At 44.2% G+C, this 11,067-nt stretch overlaps 1 protein-coding gene across 1 annotated transcript in view; it reads right to left on the bottom strand.

The window, feature by feature from the left end:
- Positions 1-2,614: 2,614 nt before the first annotated feature.
- wdr3 (WD repeat domain 3) overlaps positions 2,615-11,067 on the bottom strand; it is a 12,129-nt gene continuing 3,676 nt past the window's right edge. The window contains exons 6-27 of the mRNA XM_023402267.2: positions 10,918-11,013; positions 10,499-10,600; positions 10,131-10,232; positions 9,610-9,710; positions 8,983-9,087; positions 8,663-8,893; positions 8,455-8,548; positions 8,119-8,220; positions 7,886-7,968; positions 7,401-7,539; positions 7,237-7,293; positions 6,108-6,208; positions 5,428-5,539; positions 4,827-4,961; positions 4,692-4,742; positions 4,271-4,336; positions 3,945-4,037; positions 3,742-3,792; positions 3,574-3,617; positions 3,290-3,418; positions 3,010-3,103; positions 2,615-2,911 (exon numbers count right to left, since the gene is read on the bottom strand). Of these exons, the coding sequence (XP_023258035.1) occupies positions 2,756-2,911; positions 3,010-3,103; positions 3,290-3,418; positions 3,574-3,617; positions 3,742-3,792; positions 3,945-4,037; positions 4,271-4,336; positions 4,692-4,742; positions 4,827-4,961; positions 5,428-5,539; positions 6,108-6,208; positions 7,237-7,293; positions 7,401-7,539; positions 7,886-7,968; positions 8,119-8,220; positions 8,455-8,548; positions 8,663-8,893; positions 8,983-9,087; positions 9,610-9,710; positions 10,131-10,232; positions 10,499-10,600; positions 10,918-11,013 (2,244 nt within the window). The 3' untranslated portion in view covers positions 2,615-2,755. The remainder of the gene's footprint in view (positions 2,912-3,009; positions 3,104-3,289; positions 3,419-3,573; positions 3,618-3,741; positions 3,793-3,944; positions 4,038-4,270; positions 4,337-4,691; positions 4,743-4,826; positions 4,962-5,427; positions 5,540-6,107; positions 6,209-7,236; positions 7,294-7,400; positions 7,540-7,885; positions 7,969-8,118; positions 8,221-8,454; positions 8,549-8,662; positions 8,894-8,982; positions 9,088-9,609; positions 9,711-10,130; positions 10,233-10,498; positions 10,601-10,917; positions 11,014-11,067) is intronic.

The following is an 11,067-nucleotide window of genomic DNA, read 5'->3' as shown; positions in this document are numbered from 1 at the left end:
GCCAGCAGCATCTATCTCAAGAATGGGTCATACGCATTTATAGCTCGTATCACATTCATCGGCCATAGACACCACCAAATCAAATCAGCAGCTATGAGTTGATCATATCCTGCAGTATATAATGTCATGCAGGCCGAATGATGACAGACTATAGCGGCGTAGACCGCATAAAGTAACACTATCTGCTGTCCATCAAAATGTAATGCAAATACCGGCTGTAAAATAAGCACATTATGCTGTGAGGTGGAGGCACTAACACTCGCTGCCTGGTAGCTGCTTCCAGGTGATGTGTTTAACATGTCCCATTTGTGTGGACCAAAAAGTTTAAGTAGATAATTATCATGAGCAGTAACAGCAGCATGAAGACGAGAGCACCAGCTACTAAAACATAAACTTGTGACTCAAACTCAGAGAGGAAATTTTCTTGAGGCCGTGCTCCTCAAACTAACAGATATGTTTGTTGGTCTGTGGCTCAGAGCCGACGGGCACTAAAAGTGCCGGTGATGCCTTGTGTGGATATCAGTGCAGAGATGACTACCCCTGCCCTGAGTATCTCTGCCTTGTGGCCGGCAGCCAGAGCTGGACCCCGTCCACCTCGCAACCATTATGGGCTGAGCGCTGCAGCAGGTGGTAGGAGGCGTGTGAGCTCCGAGTATGGAGCAGGACATGAGCCCACATACCAAATGGAACAAGCTTGAACCAGTTTAGGAAAAGGCAAGAGTGCCATCTAGTGACTCAAAGGTAGACGTCCTGTTCAGTGTCCTGATGTGGTTTTTCCTTTTCTTTTCTTCCCCACTGAAATTAGAGCAGAAATAACTACAACAAGTTGTATGTGACTGGACTGATCTGTCATCTGAACAACAACATTCTTGCAAAATATGTTGTAAATATGTTTAAATTTAGCTTTTAAATATATTCAAAACCTTGTAAAACTCGATAAAGCAACAAAACAGCCATAATTTAAGAGAATTTGAGGCTTTTCAAGTAAGATGATGTATAAAAGACTAAACCAAGTGAATTCTCGATGTGATCAGTGTAGAGCAGGTAGACATGTCAGGTGGGTCACAAATCCACCACACAACTGACAGATTAAAGTTTGATAACTTGGATTAACATGATCTGGTCGTTTAAGTAGTTTGTCTTAAATGAAAATGCTGTGTGTAAGTTATTTGTGGTTGTTTCACTACATGAACAGGATCACTGCTGAAGCCTGATATAAACACGAGCTGTAAGATCAGCAATAACTCACTTGCAGGTTCACTAGTGTTTGAGGAAAAAACAATAAATAAACAAAAATAAATTAATAAAAGCTTCTAAATAACAATAAAGTCATGACTGTTTGCAGGAAGGACACACGAGTGAACTGGGAGAAATGTGATTATTTCATTTTGACTGTATGAGTTTCTTTTACTGAGATCAACACACCCAGATAATATATCTGTGCGATGTCACATTCACATATTATGTAAGATGTAAAAATACCAAACTTTGTCTCATACTTTAACCTCAGTTCAAATTCAATTAAGTGTCATGTAATGGTGTTATTTAAAAGTTTGGGCACAAATGAAACGTGAAAAACACACAAGAAGATTCAAGGATTCACTTCAATGTTGCATTTTTCCCTCTTTAAACACAATTTGTGACGGGTAATTGAAACTGCTGCTGGGTGCTAAGACGGCGTCCATGTTGTAAGAGTGTGTGAGCGTGCGGTCTGGGATTTTCCTGAAGAATTTTTAATTTTGGTAGGTGTGACATTTACAGCCTTGAGACCAAGTCCAGCCCCATAAAGAGCTGCTCTCCCTTTTTTTCTTTTACAACTCTGTAAATACAGAGTTAATTTGCTTTTTGTCCGTGGTGAGATTAAAACATGAACAATGAGCGAGAGGTGTTTTAAAGGGTTCATTTCATTATTCCACAGCGCCCCGCAGGCAGGATATAAACACGGTTGTGGAAAATGAAATGTCTGATGTGGGTGTGAAACTTTTCTAAAGGTCACAGGATTAGAGAAAAACGCACGCTCACATCCACAGTCATCTATGAGCAAACACGGAGCTTAAAACTGAGAACCAGGATTTTCTCCCCCCGCTATGAAATATGTTTACCACATCCACCCGGCCTCGGGACTATAAATTCAGGCAAAGTTACAAGGGCTGTAAAGTCAAGCCACATCTCCCTGATTCCAGTGGAGGGTGGCTGCAGCGAGGCCAGCGGAGACCAAGGGAGTGTTTTTTTCCTCAGCGACCAGCAAGAGACTCGCTCCGTGGGGCGGTGCGGTCACACCCAGGTGGTCTGGAGCTCAGGTAGTCTCTGACAGGTTTCAAAACCCCCCCGACCATGTCCAAACCTTTTTCAGCCTGGTTTGGCTCTGGGCCTGAATTGCTCCCTTTAGGCCTGTAGGAGTGAAACCAGCTTAAATCATACCTGCCCTCTGGGTGGGGTGATCGTGTAGTTCTGCTTTAAACATGAAATCTATCCACTAAGACTTAACAGAATATGGATGTATTTTATATAGAGAGTTAAAGCCGCAGAGGGAACCGCTGTGTATACACACTACATTTCTCTCTGACTTGGGGGATTTATTTGTTTTGAAAGCCTCCAACAAAACTTGAATCACTGTGAGAAAAATCCAGACAGTTTATTTGGGAAAATGAAGCACATACAAAAAACCAACAGTGTAATCCTCCTGGTCCACCCCTGGAACACAGCTGGGAGGAGATGTTTATATATACAAACAGTCAGAAATCTCTGTTATGATTCAAGCGATGGTGAGGATGGCTCGCTCCCTCTTCCTCCTCTTCTTCTTCTTCTCCTCCAGCCGGCCCGTGGCGTCAGCGAAGAACATCACGTCCTCTTTGCTCTGGATCTCCCGCTGGAGGAACTGGAGGGCCGCGCTGTTGAAGCCCATCACGTCCTGAAACACGCAAAGAAGAAGAAGAGGTGAGGAAATGGGGAAAAAAGGAAGGGTGTGATGAAGACGATAGATCTGTCTCTTTTTTTCCAGTTACTTACTCTGATTTCGTGCACTTTTGAGAGAGTATTCATCCGTAGCTCATCGATGACAGACAGCAACATCTGGTTACTGGAGATCTGGCCAAAATGGATCCTAGAAAGAGACAACAAGTACACAATGACTTTCTCAGCTCATCCAGTTTTCTGTTGTTCATTTTTTTGTCTGACAGGCTGCCAGATTTCTGAACCCACACCTCACCACCACAGCCAGCCAAGGATTTCATCTGACTACCAAACACAACACCCTTTTCTTTTCCACTCACAGACGCAGATCACTCACTTGAGCAGGAAGAACAGGCAGCGGCAGACCAGCTCCACCTCCAGGCCCTGCTGGATGTAGCTGTTGAAGAGCCTCAGCAGCTCGGGGACGTAAGGGAACGGTAACACCAGCAGAGAGATCTCCAGCTCACTGGTGATCACAACACAAACACATGGAAAAGGAAAAACAAACCCCACAGAGCGTGATTACATATACAGAGAAGATGCAGATGGTGATTTGGTTTATTGAAGTCAGAGTGGAAAATCACGTGGGTTTGGTCTGGTCACCCCGGGCTCACAGCTTACCTGGATCTGACCTTCCTTATGACATCTAGAACGTAGCGGGACGGCTGAAAGAGAGACAACGATGGACTCGGTTACCTACAGCTGAAAACAACCTCTAAATAATACATTTAAATTGATTGTATATATCACTCTTCAGTTACTGGAGGCAACGCTGGCTGCTCTACTCACTGAAACATTTCCAAAGGCCACCAGGATAGGATTGGGTTTCGGTGGAGGAAGCTGCAAAACAACATCAACCATGATCGTGAAATCATAAAAATGCACAGAAAATTAAAAATAAAGAAACTGAGAGAAAGTTTTCCCATCACAGCAGTCGTTTAGTTTTAGTGTTGCATGGTAGCTGTAAGGTTGACTTGACGATGGGGCTCTACCTCTTTGCCTGCATGCTCACAGGCATATTTATGCTCCTCCATCTTCCTGTTTTCCTCTTTGTAAAGCTCCAAAGCCTCCATTATTCGCTCTGCCTGCAAAGAAATCACAGGACAACAAGAACATCAACAAAGAAGATAAAAACCTGCTAAATCTGTAGCTTCTGTACAGATCTAATAATCCTGTTTCCCCTGCTTGAGTGCTTAGTGGCACTTACAACAATCAATATCATCAACTACAGCCTCAAACTGATGCTCTGAGTGAGATTCAGCAGGTGTTATTAAGAATGAGGAGGATGTTCTTGGTAGAGGACGTGAAGTGGACTCACAGCTTTGACTGTCTCAACAGTCTTCTTGCCGGCTGGTGCCGCCTCTCCTTGAGTCTCTCCAGGTACCTGTGGATTAAAAAACATTAATGCATCACTTACATCCAGCTAACACAACAATAAAACTGATTTGCTTTTATTTAAAACAGACCCAATTTCATTTTTAATTTCCTTTAATTCGGCGAGCGTGATTCCATTCGAACTGTTATTTAGGTGATTCAAGATCTGAGCATAACAAAGTAAAGATTTAACTAGTTTGGCATTAGTTGTGAGAGGTGATTTTGACCCTTCCACCAAAAACTCTGTCCTGACTTGCTTGAAAAAGGCCGGTGTGAAGCTGTGTCACTCAAATATACATGTAAGTAACGTCTGAAACAATCGAAAGATGTTGATGAAGTTTGGAAGTTAAAAACTGAGCACTCACCACAGGCACATCTCCTTTGGCCATGCTCTCCTCAAACTCTGCTTCTCGTTCCTGTGAAAACAAAAAACGGTTTCATTCAGCGAGGCGGAGAACCCGAGCCGTGGACAATCTGTTGACCGTCAACCTCTGCCTCACCATCTCCCGCTCCTCCTCCAGGATGATGGGCTCCCTGGTTCTTTCCCACAGGCGCAGGGACTTGTCGTGGGATGACGACACGATATGGTCGCCGTTGGGGCTGATGGCCAGACACCACACCTCCCGATGGTGTCCCTGTGGAGAGGTTTGTCATTGTTACAGTGCCGGGGAGCAACAGGGGCAAAATTCCTGCTGTGCAAGGGCATTACTGGGCAGGAAAAAAAAATCACTTATTAACAACCAATTCATCTCTAAACTTTTACTCAGAACCACCTAACAACCATCATGTCACACCCTAGCAACCAACATGTTCAGCCACAGTAGAGATGGGGCTATAGGTATGATGATGTATGTCGGTCGGCCCATTAGTCCATGTGTAATTTTACTTATATCAACAGCTATAGGATGGACTGCCTTAAGTCCTGTTAAATAATCATGCAGCAACCACCTGGTGTAAATGCACCAAATCTAGTTTAGGGGTCTCTGTATGACGAGTCTGAGGTGTGGTCAGTGTTGCATTTCAGCATTTGAGGTCCCGCCAGACGAAGCTTGGGCTGAACCTCCTGAACTTAAATATCAAGGCCGTGGAGAGAAGCGTCACCTCTAGGGTCTGGATGTGCTCAAACTTGTCCGCGTCCCACTGTTTGATCTTCCTGTCCTTCCCTGCTGTGAAGAACAGATGAGTCTTGGGGACAAACTGGAGGAACATGACGCTGTGGAGGACAAACGGAGAGAGAGGAAGAGAGAGGAAGTCAGAGAAGCAAATAGAAAATAATCCAAAGGTTAAAAAACAGGGAGCAGAAATAATAAGATGGATGACAGAAACACAAAAGCAAGTTAACTCTGCAGTCACTTGAAAAGAAAGAAAGAGAAAAGCAGGGAGGAACATGGCAGGACAAGATAGAAAGTTAACAAGCAAGAAACAGCAAAAAAGAATCACAAGATCAAAAGAGAGGCCTGCAGAGAGAAAAATAAACACAGAAAGGCTAAAAATGAACCAAAAGGAAAATTAAATAAAGTCAAGGCAGAAAAACAGCAAGGACAGAGAGCGAGATGATCCATGAGAGACCAGATGAGCGGGTGAGATGAAAGAGCAGCTGGTGTGAAGTCACAGGGCAGGCCGAGTTAACAGGACACGGATCAGAGTCCCTGACCACAACAGATGAAGTCAGAGCTGGAGACTCAGCAGCTGACAAACTGATTTCATTACCACACGTTTGATAAAAACTGCTCCAGTGAAGCTGTGACCGTTTGGTTTGTGTCTGTGTTGTTGGGCGTTACCTGTCATCATGTGCGAACATGGAGCGGTGACAGTCGCCAAAGTCCAAGCCCCAGATCTTCACGTTTCTGTCAGCGGATCCGGTGGCGATGAGTGTGTTATCCTGGTTAATAACACAAACACTAGGTCAGAGTCTTTGGGTCAAGATGACTTTCTACATGAGTCCCTGTGGTTTCTACAAGCTGATGCAATGAAAAAAGTAAAGACCAACATCAAAGAGGGGCCCAGATGTAAATGAGCGAGGTGGAAAGTGGGACTGGTGACATCTAGAAAAACCAGCGTGGTTTGCTCGTATTTAGATCTAGAAAATGAAAATGAGGTGGTATGTAGGCTGTGTCAACAAGAGCGAGGATCCAACGCACCCAGCTCACAGTCTGCCATTAGGGAAAGATACAGAACCGTCAAACCCCGAACTAACAGACTGAGGAACAGCATCTTCCCCAGAGCTGTAGCCTCCATCGCCCCCTCACTCTCCTCCAACCCTCCAACTTCTCTTATTTTGCCTTCTAGTATTTTTTGTTAAATATTTGTTTCTCGCTGTTGGTTTCTGACAAGTACCAAACATAATGTTGCTGTACGCCTACAATGACATATTAAATGTGTTATTGAAAGAACGCTGCAGGTTGCTGGCGCTGCTAACATTAGCCACACTCGGAACAACACAACACTGCAGACGCTGTGAACCCGCTCGGTCTAAAAAGGTAACGAAGCTCATGTTTTCTGAGTGTTTTGTTACTTTAAAACTAGTCCACTATTCTGAATTTAAATTTCTGCTTAACCGCCAGGGAAATGAGTGGTTAACACGCAGAGGAGGCAGAGAAGAAGAAGAGCTAGTAAAGCAAGCTAGTCAACATAAATGTAAACTATTCTGGATTTAAAATACTTTTCAAAAATGGCTTGCAACATGTTTGTTTGACCTCCAGGATACACTCAACATGTTTCAGCAAGTAATAATGGATGTAAACTTGTTTGTTTACAAGAAAACTCCACAGAACCTTTGAGGATGATACGACATGTAGAGTTATTGATCTAATTAATCTAATCGAGTTATAGTTGTTTATAAAAATTCAACCTTGGTGTTTTTGTTACCGATAAACAGCTGAGATCAAAGAAAAGATGTGAAATACTCACATGTGAGATGTCCAGACAAAGCACAGGCAGCTTGTGTCCATACAGAGACAAGAAGAACTAAAGCAGGGAGAGGGAGACGGGTTCAGTTGTCATGTAAACAGAATCTCTCACTTATATGGCATTGGTGTATCTAATACAGGTGATGTCATGTATGTGGCGCGCACCTTCAGTGTGTCTGTGTAGAAGATCTTGACGGTGCAGTCTAACAAAGAGACGGCCAGCAGCCTGTGGTCCGGAGAAAACTTCACACACAGAACGTCTTCTTCCAGCTGCAGCGTGCGTGTGTGTTTCACTGTAAGCCTCCTGCAACACACACACACACACACACACACACACACACACACACACACACACACACACACACACACACACACAATAATATCAATCACACAGACAAAAACAAAAATACTAAAGAAATCACCTTTATTATAGAAATGTTTTTTATAATTTCACTGAAATGAGATCTGCTGTGTCGGGGGTTCACCAACTTTTCACGTCAATGAAAAGCAGGTAGTAGAGATCATTTCTACCCTTGAAAAAACTATTTAACAAAGGTTTAGTTCCAGGAGACAGTATCTGTTGTAGCTTTATTTAAGATGTAAGGAAATATGAGACTGATTCCTGAACATGGAGCAAGGTGGTGACTTACTTCTGGCCGGTCCCCTGGTCCTTGATCAGCTCAAACTCCCAAAACTTCACTGTCTTGTCCGCACTTCCTGTCACGATCCCCCTCTATGGTGATCACACACACACACACACACACACACACACACACACACACCATAAATAAATAAAACACACAGAAAAGCCAGTACATATAGTTGCAAGATTATTTAAATATCTGACTAAGACAGACTACGTGCTACAGACAGTCAGGGTTACCTGATCTGGGGCCAGGCACAGGGACCACAGGGCTCCATTATGGGCATCTACAGTCTCCAGGAGGCTTCCTGAGGCCAACTCAAAGATCTGCAGCTTCCCGCTCTATGACAGGAAAAAACCACACTCGGTGAAAAGGTGTAGATCCTGTAGATTCTTCTTCTTCTTAACAGGTCTAAAGGTTTTACAGCCACACTAGCAACCCTGTTCTCTCATTCCACATCCACGCGCTCTTAATTAAATCTTCTGAATGAAATACAAAACTAAAGAGCTATTCATAGAAAAGTAGAACCCCGATGCAGTTCTACTATAAACATATACTGGTTTGTGTTGGAATACCTTCGTTCCCAGGATGATCTGTCTGTCTCCGGGCACGAAGAGGGAGCAGAGGGCGTAATCACAGGACATGGTGCGAATCACCTGCAGAGTTGACCTGTGGCGGAGGATGGTGACGTCCAGTTAGAAAATCATCATCATCGACCAATCGATAACTGCAACGAGCTCTGACAACGAGTGTGATCAAATGGACTTTCTGAGGCGGTTTCACCTGTTCCACACTTTGACCGTGTCTCCGGAGGCGGACAGGATGGCCAGGTTGTCGGAGCTGAAGGCCAGGGTGCGGACGTCGGTGCGGTGGCCGCCGATTGTGAGGCGAGACGTCTTATTGGCTGTGGGGGTCTTGCCTGATGTCTTCAGGCTGTAGGTCTCAACGGTGTTGTTTTGCAGCAGCAGCGCCACCTTCAGCTCGCCACCCGCACACGACAGGCAGTCTGCCCACCTGAGAGGGGGATGGAGGGGAGAGGTGTGTGAGGTCTGGATGAGGATCTCTAACCTCTAAGCTCCTGTTATGTTCGGCTCCACGCTGACCTGATCTTGGCGGAGGCTTTGATGTTTGTCAGTCTGATGATCTCGTCTTTCAGCATCCTCTCCACCACCGGCTCTGCTGCCTCCTCTGCTGCCTCCTCTTGAGCTCTGCACAAGAAGTCCTGAACTTAAAACTCCACCACTCAGTTCAGACTGCAGCACAGCAGTGGCACAAGGTTTAAGTTGGTGCAATAATAGGTGAAATATTTAAAATGCTAGTTTAAGGGGAAGCAGCAGCAGTAGCACTTAGTCACAGCTGTAACAACAATGTGTTAGTAGCATGAACAAAACAACAAAAGACAGATTCAAGAAGACGCAGCATTAGCGGTGGCGGCAGCAGTAATACAAAATAACAAGAGGTACAGGTGGTGACAGTTGTAGAGAGAGAGTCAGGTAACTGCAGGTATCAGTATCTGTGTGTTTGTCGGCTTGTAAGTAACAAAAAAATACGGCACAGAAACAAACTACAGTTGGTCTGAGTTCGTTTAGAAACAGTGTCACTGTTACACAGTTAGTTTGTTCTCAGAGACTCAGACCTGCAGTACGGACCAGGCTACAGACGGCAGTGTGCAGCTCTTAAGCTCTTCTCATCAGTAGTAACATGAGTTGTGACAGCGAGCTTGTTCTTACTTGGCCGCCTTCTTTTTTGCTTTCTTCAGCTTCTTTGTCATTTTCTTCTGCACCTCCTCCTCTGACAGAACAGTGAACAGCTCCAGGACTGAATCATTGCCCTGATGGAGGCACAGGGAGAGATACGTGTATGGCACTATTTATATTATATTTATATTATTTTAAAGACACAAGGCGCGCCGATTGCATAGAAAACTACTAAACAAGAAAGTAAAAATCTCTCTGTAATAACAACAACCAACCAGTTTCCCCTCATGTTGAGAAGAACACACTGATAATAGGATTGATTTGCACTCATGCTGTCAGGCTGTGGCCTTTTGGATGAAGTTTAATGATGTTTAAACATAAGTAGAAACTGCATTAAATGAGCAAAATCACTTATTCACTTAAATAAAAAGTCACAAGAGCGCATTCAGTCCAGTGTGACAGAATTGATGGAATGATTCATGATTTCTGGGTTGTCTATTCCAGACGTTTCACGACCTTTCGTAAGGAACCGGAAAAAGCGCTTCGACACTCACGTGACAGGCGATGACTCTGGCCTTCCTGTCTGTGGTCAGAGAGACAACTCTGTCTCTGGCCTCTCTCAGGATGGAGCCCGCCTTCTTACAACTCAAGATCCGCTGGGAGACAAAGACGGAGAAAAAGTTTAAAGCCAAGTATCTATCTGAGGTCAGGAAGGTGGACTCCTGCTGTTGTAAAGTGTATATATATATATATATATATTTATGATCCAGGTTTTCCTTTAGTGGCTGCAAATGAACCAGAGATGCTTTCTTCATCCGTGTGAGACATACATGACTACATAAGGAATTAATTGAAAACATTATATATCTATTTATTCTTTATCTTTTTATTACAGTATCACATTAACGACTGCTTTTTTTACCTCTTCAAGATTTTCGTCCCCCCCTTCCTCATTGTCTTCATCGTCGTCGTCACCCAGCAGAGTTTTCCCCTTCTTCACTTTGGGCTCACCCTCAGCTTTTTCCTGAGCAGGGAGCAAACACAAACACACAGACAGAGACGGAGCCTTTACAACAACTGATGCAACTTCATCAACATGTGCACAAAACTAATATTGATACGATTTACAACCAGGTTCAATGTTCAGTCAAATTAATGTCAGACTGAAATTTTCTTTTTAGTTATGAAGCAATTCAAATTTTTTTTTTTTTGACAAAGTTTCTGTAGGTTGGACTCTTTTCTTTGGCTATCGGTGCTCGAGCTAACGTCCGCTTCTTCTCTGTGTCGTCAGGCACCGGCAGGAGAGACACCTGCATGTAGCAGAGCTGCAGCCTTCCTCACCTCCTGCAGGTAGCTGATGTCCCAGGCTCGAAGCTCGCTGTCAGCTGAGCCTGTTAACAGCCTCTTCTCCTGGTTCAGCAGCGCCATGCTCCACACCTGACACACACACACACACACACACACAGACACACAGAGAGACACACACACACA

This window comes from Seriola lalandi, unplaced genomic scaffold, assembly GCF_002814215.2.
Source record: "Seriola lalandi dorsalis isolate HSWRI2012SDOR001 ecotype SW California unplaced genomic scaffold, Sedor1 jcf7180002053912, whole genome shotgun sequence".
Classification (NCBI taxonomy): domain Eukaryota; kingdom Metazoa; phylum Chordata; class Actinopteri; order Carangiformes; family Carangidae; genus Seriola; species Seriola lalandi.
Note: the sequence above shows the minus strand (reverse complement) of the source record. Positions and strands in the feature narration are given on the sequence as shown.